Source organism: Copadichromis virginalis, linkage group LG7, assembly GCF_057382275.1.
Source record: "Copadichromis virginalis isolate Kocher_CV1m ecotype Utaka linkage group LG7, C_Virginalis_male_GT1.1, whole genome shotgun sequence".
NCBI classification, from domain to species: Eukaryota; Metazoa; Chordata; class Actinopteri; order Cichliformes; family Cichlidae; genus Copadichromis; species Copadichromis virginalis.
In genome coordinates this window covers 2,847,107-2,872,343 of record NC_140624.1, presented here as the reverse complement: position 1 = coordinate 2,872,343, position 25,237 = coordinate 2,847,107, and the positions used below count along the sequence as shown (strand labels likewise).

Genomic DNA, 25,237 nt, shown 5'->3' with positions numbered 1-25,237 from the left:
ATGTAATCCGGTCACCTCTGAGGCTCTGTTATTTTAGCATCTTCAAGACTGGGAAAATGGAATGAATGCAAATGGAAAATCCCTGCACTGTTTTATTTTGCAGCTCTAATTTTTTGCACTACTCTCCTTTGTTTTGGGTTTAATTCGTTTGGGATAAAGTCAGAAAGTTTTCACACGAGCATATCCTCCTTATCCTATCCTCCTCCTGAGGAGTCGTTTTTGTGCAAAAGAGATGATTAATGATGTATTATTTCCACTGGAAAATGTAACAGTGTAAAGCTAAAATTAACTTTACACAAGTTGGTATCGATTCTAATAAATTGGTTTGAGGAATTACACTAATTAGCGAATGAGATTAGGTCTAATTGTCCCCATCAAAATAACTCTTCGGTATTATAAAAGAGCAATGCCTGGGAGCCACTTCAGGCAGACGACTCAAGTAGCAGTTCTGCACTCGCACAAGATAAACTCTACTCAGTGAACCACAAATATCCAGTGCAGCCTTCTGGTGTCAAATAGGAGATGATTTCTGCTCGGCGTGCGAATCGTTGACATTAACCAATCACTGCAGGAACTTTCTGTTAAACCCACCCGAATGTTCTTACAGGACTGAAACAGTGAAACCTCCTGTGCATCACTTTTATGATGCCAGGACAGACAGCACAGATGGTAAAGGTGGTGCTCTGTAAGTAAATATTTATTGAAAACAAATATTTTAAAATGAATAATTGAATGCAATGAATGCTAGAAATTCTATTGAGATAGAAACAATAGGAAAATTAGCTCAACAACTTGGCAACAGCAATGAGAAATTTGGGATGACGTTAGTGAAAGAAACCATCTGCACTTTTTAAAAAACATTTGACCCTGTCCTCTACAGCGCCCCAAACTAATGCTAGAGGAGGGACAGCGTAAGCGGCGTAACCGCGGGACGAGGTGCTAAACTAAAAAGCCAAGCAAGCTGACCTTCCCGTGAATCCTACACGCCAACGGTCACTTCAGCTTCACTCACAGTTTACCGATTTCCTGTCGTTAATTTCCACGTCGTTTCCTTTCTAGGATTCTTCCATCAAACTGATAGAGATCTTTCAAATGACTGTTGCTATGGCGATCCCGACCACCGATGCATAACTTCCTGGAGATGCACCTGGATACTTTCTGTTATTATGTGAATAATCTTCAAAAATGTATCAGACATCGTTAAGATTGGTCACAAAGAAAACAAACTGGAGGATACTAACACATTAAAAGATATTTAGAGAATCAAGTAACTTAAAGTTGGAACAAATATATTTGGTGATTTCATAGAGTGTGTCTGTGTCAGAGCAAAGACAGAAAAATCATTACGAGTTTTAATTCTGACACCTGACATTTCAGCCTTTCGGTAAAATATCAGTCTGAACTTGAAGGACAGGTGAAAGTGTTTCCTACCCGTTCGTCCCACAGCCACTACCCCTGCTGTGCTTACATCATTACGACTTCTGATAGGTGGTGGCGTGACGTAGCTTCCTATCATTCTCTGGGAACCTTCTCTGAGTACCTTTCTTTCCTGGTCGTTTGCGTCTAACAGTAAGCTGCATCAGACAGGCTGAGAAAGAACTGGCCATTGAGGAGGTGAGGAGAATATCACTTGATAAGATTTCTTTGTATTTATCAGAATGTCTCCTGGGCTGTGGCAGCGATTTCCTATAAAACTCTCTAACTGCTTACTTACAGCGTGCTGCAAAGTCAAGCACCTCTCAGTCATTAACATCTGAGACTCCAGACGACTTTTTTTTAACTCATTTTCAGGCAGTAATGCCTCAAAACAAAAAGGTTACACTAAATACTTTACAACCAGATATAATAAATGACTGTAAATGTTTGATTACAGAGTTTTTACATACAGTATTACAAATTGTCAGAATTTCAACTGCAGCAGCCAAAAACTCGCCGAGCAGTTTTTTTAGTAGGAACGACGCAAGTTGAAGAAATTCCGAGTTGATATTCTTTCTTCGGGCTTTGCTTTCTTGCACCATCGTCCACCACTATTCCTGAAACCTCCACCTGCCCCTGGCTGGCATTTAGACAGCCTTGTTATTCTCCAGTCTGTCCAGAGATGAGAGGAGCAAACAGACTGATTGACTCCTGGGGCTGTCAGGGCTAATCCACAGCTAAAGGCAACAAGCTAAGCTTTTTTCTCTCCCTCTATCTCTTTGTCTTCATATGTCTCCATCTACCCCCAAACACTCTTTTGCTCCCAACATTTTGGCTTTAGGCTAATGCTCTCTTTTTGTCTGACTGTCCAACTTTGTTATCTCTGTATATATTTTATTCTGTTGTCTCGCTTTTTCTTCCCACGGCTGCAGAAGACGAATGAAAAACGTGGCTTTGACCAGCAGCGCTTTGAAATGTACCAATTTGTGCCCCTGCACGGTATGGTGAGAATAAAATCCGTGATCTGTTTGCACTTCATCTTTTCTCTAGAGGGAAAATGTGTCACAGCAATGAAGTTTTATGAGAGGAGACGAGGATGAAGAGCACAACACATTCAAAGAGGAGAAAGTACAAGCAGTTATATTTTCGTTTTTGCCCAGGAGATCAGTTCTTCTTATTGTGGTGAATTGTAGAGGCAAAGAATGGTCCACTTGTAGCGTTTGCCAAGGACAAAGCTGAAATAAGACTCTTCTTGTCTGGCTATTTTTCTTTTGCTCATTAGAATAACTGTTATGTTCCACGGCAGCTTAAGTACAAACAACCAGCGGATGATGCCCTTGGCTAAAGATGTTCTGTAACGTTGTTATGATTATATTTTTTTCCCGAGCCACATAAAAGCAAATCACGAAGGAAACCAAATAACAACAAGCAGAGAAGTCGGGAGCAGGCCTGTAGCATGAGGAATAGCTCAGTGGAAAATGTCACAATATATCACGCCGCCGCTAAACACGCAGGAAGAGTAATTCACAGGTGGACTACACCGAGGTAATAGAAGAGAATAAGAAAAGATAAATGAAGGGAATATCTGAAATGAGATAGGGAGGAGATGAGAGCAGGCTGGCCAGCATGGGAGGGAAGTGAATTTGAAAATTATGTGATTATATGAAGTGTCTACTGTGCCGAAAAATTGTACACTAATCTAGTTAAACCTGTTCGCCATCACTTTACAGTGTCTTCCAGCAAAATAGGAAAAACCTTAGTCTTTATTACTAACTGCACAGCAGTGAGCCACACACACACACACACACACACACACACACACACACACACACACACACACACACACACACACACACACACACAGCTATATTTTCATATTTCCTTTCATCTGATGAGACTGCCGGAGTCCACGCTGGCTCACATTTTTACACAACTTCATTCAAATGCATCGAGCTGCAGCGTGGACCCCAGTGCTGTAAATGATGTATACATTCATTCTAAAATGTCTTTCAGTCAGGAGCACAACATTCAAAAGAAAATTGATATTTCCACTTGCAGAAATTCATATTTGATGGTGTGGCTCTGTTGCAGGACTACTCCGCTGCTCCACCAGGAATTCTTCTCTGCTGTCACAGAGCGATGCTGAAATGCTACATTTATTAGTTTTAGGCTGGACCACTATGATTCATTCTCATCAGGTTGTTCTAAAAGCTCCCTGGAAAACCTCCAGCTGATCTAAAACATTGCAGTGAGAGTACTAAGGGGGACTAAAAGACTGCTCATGTTTCTCCCGTATTGCCTTCTTAGTTTTTATTCCCCGTTAAATACAGAATATCATTTAACATCTTTCTTCTCACAAACAAGTCTCGTACGATCAGGGCCTCATCATATCTCAAAGATGAGAGGCAGGCTTCCCATGATGCAGCGAGCATTTCGCCTCAATTCAACTCTTTTCTCAGCCAGTGCTTTTATCCCACTACTGTCATTAACATTTGTCTACTCTGTTTTCTATTCCCCTCACCACCCAGCCATTTGTGGTAGATGATTACCCCTCCATGAGCCTGCTTCTTCTGGGGCTCTTCGTTCCCATGGTCCAAGTGCTTATTGGGATTTTCTTGCAGTGTGAAGAGCCTCGAGGTAATTTGTGTAAATAAATAAAACACAATTGAAATTGAACTTAATTTGATCTGTTTATTTCAACACTATATATTAAGAATAGATAAGATGTTTTCATTCATTCATGCTGGTTTGGATTTCATTTATTTATCACCCTATAGAGGCTGAACAAGCCCCTAAAAACAGTCAGTGATCACTGTCGGCCTCTCTCGGTTTTTATTATCGCGAATCATTTTAAAGCTCAGTGTTTAAACCCTTATGATGTAGCTACAGCCCAGCCCATGCAGCAGTATTAATGACTAACCTCGTACTGTGGATGGATTATCTCAGTTGTTCTCCTGACTGAAGTTTGGTCCTTTTACAGTATCCTGCCATGCGATTGCATTTGTCTCGAACCATCGGGATCCCTCACGTTAACTTTTATTGAGTGGAAAAAAGTTAGCGTTCATCCTCCAGCTTCACTGTGTTTATGCTAGCATAGCTGTGTAGCTAGCTACCACGTAGCACATCATTATATAGCAGCTAGCCCAACTTCAGTAACCCTACAAACGTCACTGCTGTTTAGTTTTCTGTCTTCATTTATGTTGGAAGTGATAACAGAGCTGTACGTTTGAATTTTTCAGAAATCTCTCAGTCAGAACATGCTATATCATGTTTAGGTGGAAGCTAGCGAGCTAACTTCCTGCTAACTTCTAACTCCGTTAAACTTCATTAATCCTGTTTTCATGGATGCCTGGATTAGGGTTGCCAACTCCCTGAAAAATAAATAAGGGACACCTCGTGGCCAGGGCCGGGCAACCCAATTGTCTTCACCCTTCCCAGTGTGGTGAATTTTCTAGCTCTTTTTTTGTGTGTGAAATTATTTTTTTAACCCTTTGACTTGAATTTGATTTAAGTAGATGTGTATTCTTTGTGATATGAACACATGTGAAACAAATGATCATTTAGCCATTTATTTTTAGCTCAAAATGACAACATTAACACGATAAAACAGGTCTCCTTCTTAAACAGAAGCCTGTCATGCTTAACTTTTGAGAATATAAGTAAATCTTTCTTTAAAAGAACTCTGTCCTGCTTAACTTAAAATAATAGAAAACAATAGAAAGAAAAATATTCTTGTAACAGTGCACATTTAGTGCATTTAGTACAATTGGCTTCAGTTGAGGTATTATTTCAGCTTTTCTAATGCTAATCAGCTGCTCCTGTTTGTAAACCCGCTTGTTCCCATGATTACGCATCATAACTCATCATCATTATTCATCTATGTATTACTTTTATGTATTAGTCATCTATTTGTTGTAATCATCTATCCTTGCAGTTGCTTATTACACAAAATAAATTATATTATCACACTTCTGGCCACATAGCGCTGATATTCACTGCACATGCCCATATTAACTTTTTCCAGCCAGGTGTTTTCCTTTTCCCATTCTTCCCTTTCTCTGAACAAACATTGCTGCTCTAATGCTGGGCTCACACTGTGCAGTTTTAGGCCCATTTTGAGCCGATTTTTGAGTGATCGGACCGATTTTGGCCTTCATCGTGCATCGTGTAGTATACGTGGGGTAACGAGAAGTGATTAACACCTCACGACCAGCTCCCGATCATCAATCGCTCGTGAGGGTGTCACCACAGCCGCTCACACTGCTCGCGCGCAAACACGTAAACGTTGGTGTAAAAGACGGAGCAGCACGGCTGTGCAGCGTGTGATCTGGACACAAGCGATGGAGGCACAACTTGTAGAACTTTGAAAAGCTCATCCGAGCCTTTTCGATGTGGCATCACAAAATTATCACGACCACAACAACCGTGAAAATAGTTGGATTTACATTGCTGCTCAATCACAGCTGCCTGATGAGTGTTTTTCATTAGCAATTTAGCAAAGTTGATGGTGGTGGTGTGTCTGTGTGAGTGAAAGACAGAGAGAGCGACAGATTTTCTGTTATAACCTTCATTTTATGGAGGCACAGTGTGAGCACTCAGGTCGCATCAGAGCATCGGGCGGTATAGTGTGAGACCTGCATCGTGACCTACCAACGTCTAACCCCTGCGAGTCAATCGTGCAGTTTGAGCAGGAGCTGAATAACGTGACTGAAAAAATCGCACAGTGTCTGCCCAGCTTTAGGTGTACTGTCGTCCGAGACTTGCACCGCAGTGTCGGCGTTTGTTTCCCTGTTGGCCATGCTTCTTGTTGTGGTCATCTGTTGTCTTCCGGTATTTTCTCCGTAAGCGACCTTTCCTCGACCAATGAGATGAGCGGTAATCTGAATTGTCATACTCGAATTGTCATAAGTGTGCTGTCAGCTCATTGGTCACAAAGCAGGAGAGGGGCTGGGAATTATGTTTTCAAACAAAGCGTTAATTCCATTAACATTTATAGACTACTTTTGATTCTCACTATATTACGGGACAAAGTGCGTCCCTTATTAGCTCAATATGGGACGTGTACTTTTGTTTCGAAATACGGGACGATTCCGTATTTTAAGGGACGGTTGGCAACCCTAGCCTGGATGTTAAACTTAATTGTTACACCTGGTAAAGCAGCAACGCTGATCATTTTATTAAAGATGAAAGAATTTAGACAGTTTGTAACTCTCAGTGTTCGTTTGACTTTGGGACCTGTAGCGGCATTTGGGCCTAGAAACGGGTAATGACGTCAGACTTGATTTTTTACTCGCATGCACGAGTGCGTGCACGCATACACGAGTGCGTGCACGCATACACACGTAGTGTAAATGATAAATTAGTGCATATTCATGTCACAGACTGTACATGAAGATGGTTCTGATGTAGTTGATACATTGATACAAATTTGCAAAGTGGACTCCACGGCTGGCCTCTGATCTTCGAGTCCAACCACAAACGCAAAACCGAGAAATGGAAAATTAGAATGCTGAGTCTCACACCCCTAACTCATTTTTCATCGATTCGCTTTGAGTCAAGGAAATAACTTCAAAGCGTCATACAGTTATAATCATATAGCGCCTTGATTTCAGCTGGCAAAAGTATTTCATAGAAGGAGCAGGCGCCTCCTGCACTCGCACTGGTAAAACTAAAGGATACAGTCGCCTATCTGTTGTGTTTTTCCCGTTTTCTATCTTGCCACTGCTTAAATCCCAGACCTTGTTAAAACTCCCTTCAGATAACCCACTTCATTCTGTCCCATCACTCATCAGTCTCCTCAGGGCTTCGGCAAACACTATCACATGACATACTGCTAATCTGATTGGCTGATCAGAACTGTAAATGAAACCAGCCAGAACAAATTACAATAGGCACAAGTCATTAAGAGAGATGACTTGAGGGAGAGAAGCAGGGTTGGGGACAGGTGCATCGCTGCTAGTCTGGCAAATTACTTTCAGAATAGAGTTTGGGTTATCAGTTGCTGGCTATTATACACAGTGATTGGAGAAGGAGGGTATTGATACAGCTTTAAGTGGGCTCACACTGCAAACTCTTTTTGTGCTAATTAAACACCAAAATTGCCCTCTTTGGGAGGTTTCTTGTTTGGTGTGCTCACAATTAATTTTTTCCCCTGTGTTAAGCTGCCAGATCAAAATGTAGTGCCTCTTCATCCAAAATGGGGAAAAAGCCCCAAAAACTTTAATTATTCAGGCAGTGAAACTCTAACTATTCAAAGCACTTAAACAACAACTATCTGAAATTAGAAGCAGCTGTTTTGTCAGCTGATGTGGAGCCTAGCCATTTTAATTTTTGTGATTTGCCTTCTAGCTTCTGTAAGAAAGCAATAAAACCAAAATTAGTTACATATTCAAAAATAATGAAAGACTCTCCCTAACCTGCAGCCTTTACACCTGAACCTCATATACCTCATTAAAAATCTTTTTCCCAGGTCTTTGCAAGATGGGCTCCTTTCTGCACAGGGCACTGACAGTTGGAGATGCACGCATGCAAACAATATTATGAAATACCTGAAAAATATTTCAGGTATGTTGTTTTGGGGTTTGTTTGTTTTTCAGTCCTCCTCTGTTGCACTCTTGGTTAATGTCATGTGGCCATGAAAATAATCAATAACAGTCTGAGTATAAGCTACACTGTGACACACTCGCGTGCAACATCCTGATGCCTTATTTCTGTCAGTTTGCCATTGAACACATTTAGGATTAGGACTCAACCTTACTGTCATTACACACGTATAGATAGAGGGTAACAAAATATAGTTTGCATCTAATCAGAAGTGCAAAGAGCAGATTATATACAGATATGGGTGGAATAAAAGGTGGGAATAGTTATGTACAGATGATTTACAAAAGAGTATACAGATGTTTATAGTGCTATACAGACGGGCAGATATACAGATGTACTCAGAAGGTCCGCCCTTTGAGCTCTCTTCCAGTCTGGATGGTGGCGTGTCCTTGGGCAAGATGCTGAATTCCTATCCATGTGTGAGTTTACACCTCCCAGTAATCGTTTTCTATTTATTTACGGTGGATAGAGAAATGGAAATGGTGACGTAAATGTAATTTTTGCTTGTCTGCCAGTTTGCTCGGTAATCATTTTTGCAAAAACTAAAAGTAAAAGCAGTTAAATGAGCGTTTCTTCTGCAACTCATCACTCAAAGCACTTCACTGTACCGTACCAGCACATTCACAAACACTTTCATAGACTCTAGCTCGCACACTCTCTCACTGATAGGAATTCAGTATCTTGCCCAAGGACACGCCGCCATCCAGACTGGAAGAGACATCAAACGACGGACCTTCTGAGCACTGGATGACCTTCCACTTCAACTTTCCCTGGAAATTTTTATTTTATTTTATAAGAGTTAATGGTGAACAAGGATGTCAGTATGGTACTGAGATGTAGCGTGTTTTCTTCAGTAACTACTGAAGAAGTTAGATATTTTGAGCTAGTGATGAACCTAAAATCTTAAGATCATTAAAACCATCATTAAAATTAAAAGACCCTCCAAACCATGCACAGCACGCTCACATCCTGATAGATAGATACACATAAACACTGAGATATGCAGATGGCGTGTTCGACTCTTCAGCAGCACTGACAGATTTCCTGTGTTGGTCCGATGACACGCTCTCCGACAGCCGCGTTTGCTTGATTCCATCTGACTTCATCTTTCATTATCTATCCGTTTCCATCTCCACTAACCACTCATCTCATTTCATTTGGATCCCTGCCATTAAAGCTACACGCCGGCGGAAATGTGAGGGTGAGGAAGCGAGAGACCGTCGTTAAATTTTAATAATTCGGAAAATACTCGGATTCAGCCTCGCCAATACACTCAAAAAACAGATTCAGGTCCTCCTTTCAAAGAACACATGCAAATTATGTTAGTTCTTCACAAATGCAATTAAAAAATACCAAATTAATTTGATTTTCTTTGTGTAAACCTAAAATTATTCAAAACCAGCAGAGGCTGATTCTGAACACAAAATGAATGAGTTTGTTGGGGCACTGGGGGTAGGAGGAGTACATTTTTGCACTTAAGTATTTGTAAACTGAAAGAAATCAATTCAAGCCCCTCTTTAAGCTTAAACATTATTTTTAATCTCATTCAACGCAAATGTAGCACTCCAGCGTTACTGCAATTATTATTCGTGTGGTGAACCTAAATTATTTTCTCTCAAAGCAGTCTTTGTCACAAGAACACAAAGTTACTGAGTTACACAACGGTCCGCCTTCTTTGAAAATTTTGCGCTCTTTCAGGATCACCTAAATGAATGCAGCTGCTCTTGGCCTCTCTGTACTTTTTGGATAAAACTACACCTTCAGGTAAGGTAACATATTATTTTTCCATATATCCAATTGTGTATTTCTTTATCAGCTAAATCTATAATGCTATTTATCATAGAAGCTTGTAACAGTTGTTTTTTGAACTTTTGGTGGTGCTACCATTCTCTTCTCTGCTTGAATACTATTTTTTTTTTTTGACAATATAGCCAGGTCTTTTCAAAAGTGCCTTGTTTTAGAGGAGAAATTGTGTAGCTGCCAACTTTTAAGTCGGAGCGTGTGCTAGCTTATTAGCAGCTAGCCATTGTGCTCAATGAAAGATGATGTCCTATAGCTAACTTCTTTCTTACTGTTTTCTTTTTATAATCTAAAAATATGGTATTCTGTGTTTATTATTATATGCCATTTTCTAGTAGAAAGTATCGTTTTGAGGTGTCTTTAAAAGCACTACATAGTTTACTGAGGGTGCTACCAAAAGCGAACCATGTGGCCGGAAGAGTAACTGCAGGCAGCACAATGCGCACTCCCATGACGTTCAAACCTATTTCTTATTATAAAAGATTTCGGCTACGTCCACACTTACACAGGTATTTTTGAAAATGGAGATTTTCCGTTTTCGTTTTAAAAAATAATCCCGTCCACAGGTAAACGCAAAAATGAAGGAAAACGCTGCTAGGAACATGCCAAAGCAACAGGTGGCGATATATTCCTAAACTCAGCTAAAAACAGTTTAGGTCTTGACAAACTTCACTGATGCTTCAAATGTTTAGCAACTTTCAGTGTGTTGATTCAGCAGTCTGTATTTAAACTTCTAGTTTACTATATTTATGTATGTTTTATTTCCAGGTGAATGCAGAGTTCCTGCAGATCACTACAAAACCCCTGCAGGCGAAGTTCTTGGCTCAGCTGGACAATTTAACAGACAAGCTGATGCAAAATTTTCAGGGGAGCAAAGGAGCAAAGGGCCAAAAGATCAAGGATATCATGGCGATCAGTAGTTTGGTCGGTACTAATGATAAACCCATCAATTAAATGCAATCAATCAATTCCATTTTTTTCACCCTTTTTTTTCCACCCTTGCATTAGTATGATGACATCGACATAAAGAGGGAGCATACTCTTAAAAGCCTGGTGATCTACTTTAATGAAGATCCAGACCTACTGTTCAAGGAGTATCTGGTACGCTTATCACACTTTCTTTTCTAGATTCAATTTGAGTTAGGTTCATCGCACACAAAATCCTCATATATTCAAAAGAGACAATATAATTGTGAAATATGTATTATTCTTAATAGTCATTGTTGAAACTTGCACTGGAGAGCACTTTTTAAGGGGACGGTTTCAGCAAAAATTCAATTGTTCATTCTTTTGGTGCTGCCATGTAGGTATCTACTGCCTCTATAAACACAGTAAATGTGGACAAAACATTCATCCATTTTCTGTCAGTGTTTCAATTCAGTTTATTTATATAGCGGTATATCACAACAACAGTCATCTCAAGGCACTTCAGAAAGTAAACACTCCAGTGGAGTTCAGTTTATTATGCCAATTAGTAAAAAGTCTTCATTATAAGGAACACAGCAGATTGCATCAAGACACTAACTAGTGTCACTGCCATTACAGCAATCTCCTGGTTTCAGGAATAATGTGCATAAAACAAGCTGTTTCAATTGTGATGGAATAAGGGAAATTGACCCAGCCCACACACACACACACACACACACACACACACACACACACACACACACACACTGGAGGAGCTGTTGCTCTATATCAAGCCCCTCCCTAAGGCAGGTACATAATACCTGAACCCAAACTATTGATAGGAAACAGATTGACGGGTTTTATTTATGTTTGGAGTGTTTATAGAGGCGGTAGAGACCTATGTTTCAGCACAAAAGGATACAAAAGCTGAGTTTTGCATAATATGTCCCCTTCCAAGTGACAGAGCCCTTAAACCTGAAACAACCTGTTTTTCAGACCTCCTCCACTGAGGATGAACGGTTGAGGTCCACTGCAGCAACTGTCACTGTATTTACACCATCAGAACAGAAGGGATTCAGGAGCCAGAGGATGTTGGAGTTGTCATTGAAGGTACTACAGTTATGAACAACCTCGGTAGTGTCATCATGGCATTCATCGTCCTCTTTGGACTGATTTATGCACTTGATCTGAGCTATCCAAATGACCACAAGTATACGTTTGAGTTCTGTCAGAAGATTTTGATGAATCTGGATGGACAAAGGCTCAGTACAAAGATGCAGCAAATGAAAATGAAGATGTTTGCTTAGGCAAACAAGACCCAGCACAAAAGTTGATTTTGGCCTTTTTATATCTTTTGTTCAAACTGTGACCTTTTTTTCTTTCTTTTTTTTGGCCAAATGGAAGTTGTCTATTTTTGTCTGCTGTTATGTTGTGAGTGATGTGACCTTTAATCTGTACTACTATAGATGGATGAAAGGACTGGGGATTTAGCTCAGAAAAAGTTTCATGGTTGTAACCACCATTTTCTTTTTGATTGCTTTTGGGATTTGCAAAGGTAATAGAAAAATGTTGACAAGTTTTGTGTCTTCCAGTGTTTTAAAGTTGGTCTTCCCGTTCTTATAAGCTTGTAAATGTTTACATGTAATTGGTTTTGGAGAAGTAAAGTTGAAAGATTTTTTTTTATTAAAATACCTCCCCCTTGGTAACAGAAAAATGTTCTTCATGAAAACAAACACACACACACACACACACACACACACACACACACACATATATATGTATATATATATATACATATATATTGGAGTCACACTGGGTTAAATATGTACACTTGGGTTTTAAGGGGTATTTATTATTTTCTTCTTTTTTTGGGGTTGTATGGAAGCCCCAAACGCAATTTCATTGTTCTTGACAATGACAATAAATAAATAAATACTAAAATATGTATATGTATATATATATGTATATATATATATGTATATATATGTATGTATATATATATATATATGTGTATATATATATGTGTATATATGTATATGTATATATGTATATATATATTTGTATATATATATATGTATATGTGTGTGTGTATTTATGTATTGTTCAAGGTTCTTTATTTGTCACATGCATAGTTATACAAGTATAACATACAGTGAAATGTAGCCTATATAAATATATACAATGATTCTGAAGTGAAATCTGATTTTACAGATTCCAGTTTGTTTTCAGTATTGCCTAGTAGTACAGAGGTGTGTGCTATTCAGATTTGACATTCATTACAAATGTACGTCAGCACTTTTTTGTGAGCACTTTGATTTTTGTTAAGGTTGATTTGACCATGTGACATGTATGTTTATTTACAAAATATTCTGTTTCTGCTTTTAATTCAAGTGAATAAACCTGAGTTGTAAAAACAAATTCATTTTGTCATTATTTTAATAATTAAATTAGTTTTCTGGTAATGAAAATTATGATTTAGTTGAACTCAAAATAATGATTTCAATGCAATGAAAATCTAGCTCAAGTGAATGACATTGTATTGAGTTGGACCAACCAAAACCTTTCACATCATTTTAATGTACTTTTTTTCATTTTAGCAGTATTTACGAAATTGTGTTCTACTGACTCAATTTAATTGAATTGTCATGATGTATGTAGATTAGGTTGGACCAAAATAGATGTATTACGTGGAAAACCTGCCATCAGTCCAATTGAGTTCATCCAATGACTTATTTTTTGAGTGTAGTTTCAGTGCTTATAAAATAAGTACCCAGAAAGTACTGTACTCAGACGGAGGCTCCCTTGCTGAGTGTGCCAGACACAGCAAGAACTTCTGATCTGCGGATGAATCAGTATTCCAAGGACACGAGATAAGCAAGGCCAGATAACAGGCAATAACAGAGAAAGACATTTCTTCCCTGGCAAAGCCATACAAAGGCATTCTTTAATCACAGACACGACGTGAGCCTGTTTACAAGGTGGAGACTTCCCCAATGGGTTCTGCTACAAGTCGAGGAATAAAAGACAAAGACACTCAGTGAAGGACAGACAGAGAGAGGGAGAGGGAGGTGCTACTGAAGCTCCAAGTGAGAAAGACACAGTGAGTATTTGGGGTTAATGAAGCAGCGCAGGAAGACAGAGGAGGCAACAGAAGGAAGGCGGCGTTGAGCTGCGATCTTCTTTACAGAGCGTATCCATTACACTGCCATTTCCGCGGGTCAAGTTGCCTTTATTCTGCACCCTGAACTCTTCCCTTACACGAGCATCACCTTTGCCTACTGCTGCACGGGGACATCGTTGATTGGCTGGGTGAGAACATATTTCAAGAAGGTGGTTAACCTGCCTGCCTCTGTGGCTGTGACCATAAAGGGATTGATTGAAGAGCGGGAGCAAGGAAGCGCTTCCAGAATCCACATAATCAAGACTCAGTCAAACGCACGTCATGAGGTCGCACGTTTTCTTTTAGAAATGTTCCTCCACCCCAAAAAAAACTTCATTTCTTTGTCCTGTGTGTCTTTAATTTTCACCTTTCAATTTCCTCGCTGCTTTCTCTCATTTCCCTCCATGTTTCTCTCTCTTTTTTTTGGCTTCTTGACACCGAGTCTCCTGTTACTATATTTATCTTTCTATTAGACGCAGACTGCTCTTCAGCTCTCGCTTTCTCGACTGCACTATATTGGATCTTTTGAAAAGATGTCGCAGGCAGACATGCCTGATTTCTAGCTTTCACTATGCTCGTATCTCTTAACAGCCCTTCTGATCTTAATGACTTAATAATATTAAATAAAGACTCATCACTAACTAAATCACCAAATCAGCCTTAATAAGAGTTCTATTATGGATTAAAAACAGATCAGGAGAACTACAATACTTGGTTTTCCATAACCAATCATCTCCACGAGGTTACGTTTTTAGTCTGTTTGGTTGAATTTCTCTTCTATTGTCTGCCTGTTGATTTCAGGCCCAGTGCGCTGGCCTCACCACTGCCTCATCAGGCTTTATTATTTCCCTGCTGTTGTTTGAGGGACCCTGATCACAGCTGGCTCAAGACAAAACCCGAGTCTATCTATCAGCATGTAGCCTGCCAGCCTGCTAACTATGCGCTTGCGACATGACAGACACTTAGCAGTAAAATCTCTGTATCTGGGCTTGCCCGGCCAGGGAAATTGCTCAGCCCATTATGGCAACGAGCTGCACACTGGTTCCCAACACTTAGTGTGGCAATGAAGCAGCACAGTGGGCAGCCAATGCACTCGAAAATGGACATATGCAGAGACACACAAAGGTGCACCTCTGCACACGTGCAGGCTGTCACTGCTACCACTGTTATTACTTTTTCTTTCAGAGAGATCACAGATTCACATATTATGTATATGCACACACACACACACACACACACACACACACACACACACACACACACACACACACACACACACACACATCTGTGACCCATTAGAATTCAGCATCCTCTCTCTACTTTTGATTTAAACCAGAGGGGATGTGATGTGACTGTGATGAAGGCTGAGGCTCAGTCTGGCTGCATGTATGTGTGCAATACTTAATATTCCTGTAATTAACAAAGCTCTTTGACTATGTTGGAGTTGTCTAACTGTGGTGCAGGTACACGTGTGTGCACATAATATTTCAGTGTCTAAATGGAGGTCTCTCCTTAGTATATCCATGTGCTTAAACCAGCACTGCTCAGCCACTTTTCCCGTAACTTCAGGGTTTTTAATCGCAGGTTCAGTGGCAGTAAACACTGAAGATTGCGCGCGTGTGCTGGCGTGTTTCAGGCGACTGGGGCTTTGATAATGTATTCATGCCTCCCAATGACAAATGGCTGCCTCCAGGAGGCAGTTTAACATTTAAATGATGAGCAGCGGAAAACATCGAACCGCAACACACAGCAGTGAGAGGATACGCAGGTGCGGCGCAGGCCGGAGAGCCTCTGCATCAAGTACGACAAAGACATTAAAAAAACAACTTTAATCTGCCCACAAGAACTAATGCAAAGGAAAGGGAGGAGGGTAGGATGCGGGAACAGCTGGACTCCCAGCGGGGAATCAGAGAGCAGAGGAGAATTCGCTGGCCTGAAAAACAGAAGCTACTGATGAGAGTTTATATAAACAGCCCGTCAAGCCCTGCGCTCAGGTTGGAACAATAGCACTTCAAACAATATTGTCCTGCTCCATAGGCCTGCCAGGTGCTGCTGCACAGGCTAAACTCATCTGTGGCTTTTAAATTATTAACTGGGAATCAGAAACACGCCGTTAGAAACAATACAGGCTGCACAAACATGAATACAATGGTGAATAACTCACAAAGTGCACACACAGTGACGACTGCATGACCCTCAAAGATTACGACTTAACACATTATAAAGTGGCCAATGATTGGCTCGCTTCTTCTATAGGTGCAACTGATTAGTCTGGCAGCAGAGCGTAGCCTCCAGACTGCATTCAGCTGTTGCTAACTCTTCAGCTGATTGATTTTTAAATCAATGCCATCATCTTGGTTTCTTTGTAAATCTCTCATATCATATGTATGACTCTGTTCTTTCTTCCTCGAGCTGGACTTCAATCTGTCTCTGGGAATGGTGTGTTCGCACCATCATCCACCATCTGTTGCAACCCAGAGGGCTGCTGGAGTTGACCTGCCCTCATGCTGTTAACAGGAGCTACCGTCAATCTGCTGCTAACCATGCACAAAAAACACAAAACAAAATAACTGTAATAGCGTATATTCGTGGCAATTCTGAGTCCAGGTCAGGTCAGCCTAAAGTGGCTGTAAAACCACTATTTTCATCAATACTTTTAAAACTGATGCCTATACTTTCTTTAAACCTCTGTTATTTATTTCAGTAGATTTCTCTGCTATTGTATTTCTTGCACTTGTGTTTACAGACACTCCTGAAACAGGACTCGTCCTTTTTCTGTTAAACGCAGCCCTTCTGTCTTTCTGCTCCTCGTCCTCTGTAGGTGGATAGTATTCATTCGAGGTCTCTGCATATATATAAAGACAGAAAATGTAAGGGTCAATCGATATCCTGCTGGTAGGTATGACAGCCTATGACACAGGCTGGCTGTCATACAGTCATCATTGCGCTGATAGCTGTGGGGAAGGAACAGATTTGTCCAGTTGATGACACAGCGAGCAGAAAAGAGCGGAGGTGGCAGTCAAGCAGGTACGCATCAGTATTCTGAAATTTCTCGACCACGCACAGACAGTCGACAGAAATCAACAGTCGTTTTTTAAAAGACTGAGCTTGTTCTTGTCTCTGCAGACAGAATAGCAGCACAGGCTTTTTAGAGCCTAGACATACAGTACACAGAACAGGCACATGTGTCAGGGGACGTCAGTGTGTCGGCCGTGAAACAATGTTGAAAAAATCCATGTAGGCATCCTTTAATGTAACTGTTATGAACTGTTGTTTAACATGTATGTTTACAGTTAAACGTCTCATCAGAAACTGCAATCACTCAGGAAAATAACACATTATTCTGGTGAATCTTTGATTTTGTTAAATACTTGAAAATGTAATTACATTGTGATTGGCCTACGCTGCACTGTGTGTTAAATGCTAATTACCACCATATAACCATGTTAAGATACATAATTAATAGAATAACTGCTAATCACCAGCACCTTAGCAGTGCCAGTCCACTGTAACAACACTGATATTTAGCTCAGTGAGCTTATTTTAAGGGTTTTTTTAATATTAGAACCAGAGTCATGCCTGAGTTTTCTACAGAGCCCCGCAGGGGACATGGGAGAAAAAAAATTAAGACGGACTTTTGCGAGATCTTGCAAAACAAACTCGGGATCTCACAAAAGTTTTGCGAGAGCTCGCAAAAGTTTTAGCCGCATTCTTCGGCCTTCGGCCTCCCGTTAGCTCCCGTTAGCTCGAAGCGAACGTAGTTTTCTGTTTGCATTGACAAGAAAGAATTATACAAAAAGGAAAACTGATGAAAGACTTGGTAAACTCGACTACATATGCAGTAATTCATGGTCCCAAAAAAGTATATAAATGTACGTTTTAGGATGATTTTCATGAGCATGAACATATAATATAAACCAAAAGGCTCGGAATATTTCATTTTATATGTAATGAACATAAAACACATGAAAATGTTCCTCTTTTTTGTGCACAGAGCTTTTATATCAGCCCTAATGTCATCTCACAATGTAACAGGACTAAAGCGATGCACACGTCACTCTGCAGGCAGTGTCTACGTGCACACAGTAACTACAAACGGAGTTTTAGAGGCCTCGTATGCTCAGACCTTTCTCTGTTAAAAGGCACTTTTCAAAGCTGATGGGAATTTAACTTAAAAACACATCTGAGGTTACATGCTAACAATGTCAGTTCCACTGAAGACTTTGCAATAACTTCCTGCATTCATCCATCCTTTGCCGGCTTTACCACAGATCTTACTCTTTCACCTGGCTGAGTCCACTCTCCATTTCTCTTCTTTTCCACCTATTCGTCACACACTTCCCCTGCTCTATATCTTTTTCTTGTTATCTCCTCTTATGTCCCTTCCTTTTCTTCTTTTCTTGACCCTTCCACCCCTTCTAGCTTCTCCTCCTGCCCCATCATTACTCCTCTTTCAGCACTCATCTTTCTAAGGCTACCGAATTCCCCAGCACAACAGTGCTATTCTGCTGCCTACTAATAGAATCCCTCAGTTCCTCTAATGGATCTGTCAGAATCTCCCGAGCACAGGAGACCAGATGGATTGATAGGAGAAGGTAGAGAGACAAAGAGACAGAGACACAGAGAGATGATGAGACAGAGTGGGAAGCGAAGAGAAAAAAAGCGAAATGCGCCAAAGCTCCCGACACTTTCATCTGTGCTTTGGAAAGTCTCAAAGCAGCAGCTCAGCTGACACTGCCAAGCAGCTGCCATATGGTCCAATAGACGCAGGAGCACCACATAAGGCGCAGGAGACACTTTGACTGTTGCCAGGTAAAGTCAAGAGTGCTCAGTAGTTACAAAGGCGGCTCTGTTTCTACTTTTCATGTCTGAACTGACACTCATCACCCATGAAAAGTTCTTTGTACAATGAAAACGAGAATAAAAGTTTCCACAGTGGATAAACCCGACGGCTTACATTTCAAGTATTTCTAAAAACAGATCCTATCTAGATTATATATGAGTTTTACTCAGATTGCAGTGCAACTCACCGTTATCGGTGGCGATGAAGACGGCTGTGTATTTGTTGTCGTAGACATAAGGAGACTCGCGATCCAGCGAGGCTGAGGTGTTGACAGTTCCTCTGACTGGGTTCACACTCAGCCAGCCCGCAGGGTCCTGCAGAACAGCATACCTGTAAGAAAACAACGAGGCCACGTGAGACACCTCATCACATCAACTATCGTCCAGGATGCTGTCAGTCGATTCTATATTAGAAAAAATCAAACAGCAGTGCACTGCAGTTTGATTAGATCGTACCATTTGAAAAGATCCCAAACAGAGCTGAGGTCTGAAGATGATGAGGACCTCTCTCCAAATCTGGTGGGCGAGCGGCCAAGCCTGCATCGCTTTGAAAATGAGCCTGAGAGCAGATCACGACCTTGCTAATGCGGCCACTCAATCGGCCACTGATGGCTGCTCGATGGTGATTGCAAGGGGCTCTCATCTGCGCTACAGTAACATTACATGTGATTGATTTAAGAACTATGGATGAATATATATATATATATATTTTATGTGTGTGTGTACCAAACTTTTAGCTGCCTCTGCTGTTTTCGTGCATGTATTATTTGACATATGGTGCATCCTGTACTGCACACACACACGAATGTGCAGACTTTCTTCAACACAAGGTCGCTCTTTGCCAGAGTGCTCAGCAGTAGACAAATTGTCTTTCAAATGGAGCTCTACAGCTAACAGAGCGCGACAAAACCTTAGGAAATGGCTTTGCAATCAACCTCTGCTCACACCTTTCCCCCTCCCACTCTCGCTCCCAGCGATTACTACTGTTAACAAACACACATGTTTCATTGCAACAAAATGCTACTAATAATGACGCTTCTATCATTGTAAATGCTCCTTTTTTGCCTGGATGTCACACACACACACACACACACACACACACACACACACACACACACACACTTGTATTACACACGCTTGTTAAACACACTGAAGAGCCACATGATTCATTAGGCCTACTTCTCCACTGTTACAGAGCTGGGCTGACAGGTTATTAACCTCCATATGTCTCTCTCGCCGTCACCGACTGCAGTTTTAGACACATGCTCTGGTTTGTGTCTTGCATCAGTTTTTCATCATCGCTGCATTGCGACAGTGAAATGCACACACGTGAACATGTACACAACAATGTCGGGAAGGTATTTGTTGTTAAACGTATAAGCATTTTTGCACAGCTGCCTGCCTAGTGCGATGACATCAGTCACATTATCGGATAGAAATAATGTGACTGATGTCACATTATTTCTATTATTGGATAGAAATGGCAAAAAAGTGTGAATTTGGTAGAGAAGAAGTTAAAGTTTTACTGAGAAGCAACTGAGCTCGTGAAAATCACCAAAACATCCACAGTAACGTGCTCAGAGTCATCAAGATCGATTCTCTGTGATCTTTCATACCCGCTGCCCGATTGGAATAAAACAAAAATTCCTCACTCGGTAAACTAACGGATATTTTCATTCAACGCGCTGAAACACATTTATTCCAGAGCTGGGACCCCAGGAAGCCCTTTTAAATGTGCGCTGCTACACAAACACTTGGTGTAAAGTATGACGGTACTATGTTTCTTCCTACAGGAGGAGCTCTAAAGGACTGTAATGATATTGTCTGCTTTAGTGCAGGCTCAAAGGTAACCACCAAATGAGTCAGAGCCATTGTTTTTTCCTCTCTGTGCAAACATGGGGACAGTCCATTAGAGCCCTTTAAAGGGCAAATTAGAAAGACATTAAAAAGCCATTAGGAATATTCATATCTGCTTCAACGTGTTTATCTCCAAAACCAGAAAAGGTCCAAACAAATCAGTCAACAAACGAGACAGACCACACACACAACGCTGCACGTGTCCTCATTTAGCTCAGCGCGCACACACACACTTCAACATAAGGTAAAACACACAGTTTAAAGCAAAAATGACCTATAGATGCACAATACCCTGCGTTTATTGTGAAATAACTTCTAGGACAGCAAGGTGATTTGTTCAGATTTCACTAGAGTTGCAGAAAGTAAAGCATCAATAGGTCCACAGTGTGACTCTTTCCGCTGCACCCTCAGGGGCTACTCTGACCTGCTATGGCTTTGGGAATGTTTCGGTGAGGAATCGTCCTTCGCTGTAAGAGCGCACACAGGTTGGGATGTTAGGAGTCGGCTGCAATTGTCCGATTGTCCTACAAGAAGCGATCCAGGGCCGGACACACGAAAGACAATCAGACTACAAGGGGTTTAAAAAGTGAGTCATCCATAAAATATGGAGTTACATAAAATATGCGTATGGTAGCAATCATAAGACAAGCTGGCTTTTGAAATCTAAAATGTCTTAAACAATACACAATGAAAAAGTTTGACAACTCTTCCCTAAATCCTAATCTGAAGTTAGAGATCCACTGTCGCTGCGCTGAACGTGTGAGAGATGAGCTCTTTCGAAAAGTCCGATGTGAGCCAGGATCCTCAGTTTCCCCAGACAACTCAAAGCGTTACGGAAGCGCGGAGGGGGGAGAAAGAGGATTGCCACCCACTTGTAATCCAGTTACAACAGGAGCAAAATGCTGGCATACATTGTGTGCATCTGTGATTATGTTTGTGTCAATAGCAGGTGTGGGTGGGATACACAGAATAAGAGAGACAATTTGCAATAAGAGCTAATTTAGAGAGAAGATGAAAGCTGACTCGCAAGTGCTCTGAAAGAACATCGTTTGCATAAATTCAGGTTGTTTCTCTTGTTTGTTTTAGACTTAAGTAGCCTAAGAAATGTTGCTGGCACCAGTTCTGAGTAATTTAGTCTAGTTGTTCGTGTAAATCCCTTTTTTAAATACACACAAGGTTTTGGGGTCCGTTTTCCAAGCAAGGTTATAAATGCATATTCTCTGAATTAGACCCAGTATTACTTTAAATGCAAATATTGAGATTATTATGTTTTCAACTCATTTTGTTGGCCATATAAATACAAGCATATCCATACAATTTACAGGTAACTAAAAACATGTAACAGAGGATTAAACTATTAACAACATAGGCTGATAATTCTGCATTAAAACGAAACAAAACAACACTGAAAAAGCCGACTGGCGTAACTGGTTCTATGAGTATACTTGCTCAGTATCAACACTTGTTTAAATATCTCATGATTACTTGCTCACGCCCACGAATCCACTCATGCAAGCATTTTTGAAGTTAGGAAGGCAAATCTGAACTTTTACAACATAAAGCATGCATTGGAAGGCTCCATGTTTTTTTCTTTGCAAAGAATAAGTAATTATATGGAAGTAGGGTGATGTTGGTAGAACAGAGCTGGGTGTAAGATGCCTGTCCTGGTCCCCTGTGAACATTCAAACTATAGTTACACATAAAACAAACCCTTTTGTAGCCTGAATAGGTTCTCTAGTGATTTAGTACTTCACTTGGAAAAAAGTTGCAGAACTCGTGCAGGCAGACGGAAAAAACAGCAGTGATTTTAGTCCCTGATGTGTGAAGTTTCAAGAACCTTAATCTACATTTTTACTCCAACTAAAAGCATTTTTGTTGGTCTTTTCCTGTTTCCTAAGTAAGTGTCCTAAATCAGACAAAGGGAAGCTCCCTTTAAACCCCGTGAGGATATCACACAACAGTTTTCACAGGTTCAGTAGTATGGCTTTAATAATTCAATCCCATTTTATTTATACAGCACCAAATCTTTATATTGTAAGGTCGACCCTACAATAATACATACAGAGAAAAACCTATGACCTATGAGCCCCTATGAGCAAACACTTCGGTGACAGTGGGAAGGAAAAACTCCCTTTTAACAGGAAGAAACCTCCGGCAGAACCAGGCTCAGGGAGGGGCGGGGCCATCTGCAGAGAGTACTATTAACACATAGTGAGTGAAGAAGAAACACCCAGTGCATCATGGGAATCCGCAGCAGCCTACACCTATTGCAGCATAACTAAGGGAGGATTCAGGGTCATGGGCTTCAGTAGTATGCCTTTAATAATGAGTTTGACCGCTCCTTAATTTAAAGTTTCCTAAACTTTAAACAACATTAACTGCTTACCACCCAGGGACAAAACTCCATAACGAGTTAGTCACAATTGGACATGGTGACCTTTTACCCCACTATCCCCCCACTGAAGGAAACCTCTGCTGTTTCGCAGCTAAATATCTTCACCAACTTTGAAGCTAACTTTGTTTCTCTGCCATTTTATGCAGCGCTTATGAGAGATTGTTTACTGAAAACAGCTGCCTGCTCTACTGAGACTAAAAGATTAGATTAGAATCCACATGAAACTCTCAAAGCATACGCTGAATTCATCTGTTTCCCCTTAAAGCTGAGACTGTTTTCCTGCTGAGCCTGTGTTGGTTTTACAGCGACGTAATGAATATCTAGGCTCTCTCCTCCCTTTGTAGAATGTGCACCACTGTCATTTAGGATATTCTTATAATTTCTGTTCTTATGACTGTTTTATTTGAAAAAAAAAAACATTGCTTTCATACATAGAAAGCATTTCATTTTACTTCAGTTTTCTGCCTTTTTTCTTCATCGCCTGCATTTAAACAGCCAATCGCTCTCTAGCAGAACACTTCCCATTTACTAGATTAGCTTCGTATTCCTGGCATTGAAGTTTCAGCCCTTCCTGCTTTTAATCCATTGACGTCTTTTTAGTTTAACCCTTACATACTCTTCATATTCTACACCCTCACAGTATGGTTCAACAATTCCTTCATAATACATCTCAACAAATTTTGAAGTACTGATCAATTCAGGATTAAAACTATCTGACATAAAAAAAAAGGATAATTATTCATTAATCAGTGTTTCACAAAATAGGGAAGTCGATATTTGAGGTAAAACATGTTTCTGCAGAAAACATCTGCTTTCACAAATTTAGATTTTGAGAGTGAAACTGCCAGGAGCATCCGAAGCTGCTGGGATTCATTATACAAACATTATTACAGCCATGAAACGCTGCCTTTAGTTCTGTATCATCCTCAGAACGATCATTCATAATTATAATGAGAATCTCCATATTAATTAACACTTGGAGCCTAAAACTTGATTACTGCAAATTAGTATATGTACTTAAAGTGACGGCAGGAAACAGGAGCATCACGGTGGTAGCACTGTTGCCTCACTGCAAGAAGGTCCTGAGTTCAATTCCACCATCAGGCTGCATGTACTCCCACGTTTGCTTCCTGCACAAGTCTTTGCACAATGTGCGAATGGTTTGTGTCTATGTGTTAGCCCTGTCCAGGGTGTACCTGCCTCTTGCCCTAAGACAAGCCTAAGATAGGCTCCAGCGATCCGGAAAGAGGATGGATGGAAACATGTGTGTCTGTATTTCCCACACTGGCATCTCAGGTGATTTTATAATTGTATAATCCACCAGAAGTCTTTCAACTGTCAGGTGACAATGCTAGCCACTAAATTAACAAAAGCAACAACAACAACAACAACAATAATAATAATAATATGCTGAGGAGCTATTTGAAGATAAAAATAAATAAATAAAGCAATACAGAAAAAAACAAGACAATTTAAAAACTGATAGAACCAGTAAAAACTGGCATGGAATTACGACACATAGGATCAGGAACAAGTGGAGCTTTAACTTAGCTTTAAAACCCTCCACACAGCATGCCTGCCTAATATCTTCAGGTTGTTCCACAAAAATGGGGCACGAAAGGAAAAAGCACGCTCCCTCATAGTATTTTTTCTCTATACAATTGTTGTGAAAACTCACCACATTTTAGACTAAATGGATGAACTTTAGTGAAATGTTCCTGCAGTCAGATCCAATCGGGTCAAATTTGCCTCACACTGGTTGTAAGGGTTAAAGTCGTTGTTGCATATTCTTCTGTGTTCAGATAATCTATGGACTGTCTTTGAGCAGGTGATGAAAAAAACATGCTAATATGCTCATGCCAGTGTTTATTCAGTCATCTTTTTTCATCCTTACATGGTAATTTGTTTACTTCCTTGAATAATCAAATAAACTACTCACCTGTATCAGAGCGATGCAGGCGTCATTCATATTCAGAGGTCTGAGCTGTTCAAAGACACATAATGAATCGAGGTAGGGGCGGCGGAAAGGCTGGAAGCTAAAATACTGTTTTCCTGATGAAAATGCCCAACAGTAAGAAGAAGATAGCGATGCATAATGAGACACAGATCAGAGTCAAATAACACAATATATGGTTCCCAGGTGATCTCATGGGTCTTTAAAGTATAATGATAAGGCTATGTGAGGAAAAGGGAAATGCATCCAATTTAAATATTTAAACTCTTGCAGGATGTGTGCATGTGGAGAGGAGAGGGTCACG

The 25,237-nt window shown here is 40.5% G+C and overlaps 1 protein-coding gene and 1 long non-coding RNA gene across 2 annotated transcripts in view; one reads left to right on the top strand and one right to left on the bottom strand.

Moving 5' to 3' along the window:
* The window catches only part of cdh13 (cadherin 13, H-cadherin (heart)), a 436,452-nt gene that overhangs the window by 28,338 nt on the left and 382,877 nt on the right, over positions 1-25,237 (bottom strand). The window contains exon 12 of the mRNA XM_085461175.1: positions 18,916-19,058. Coding sequence (XP_085317301.1) covers positions 18,916-19,058 — 143 coding nt within the window. The remainder of the gene's footprint in view (positions 1-18,915; positions 19,059-25,237) is intronic.
* Positions 9,528-11,786, top strand: LOC146704184 (uncharacterized). Its single transcript, XR_014921141.1, has 4 exons — positions 9,528-9,783; positions 10,588-10,743; positions 10,828-10,920; positions 11,722-11,786. It is a non-coding gene; the product is annotated as an uncharacterized LOC146704184 (long non-coding RNA).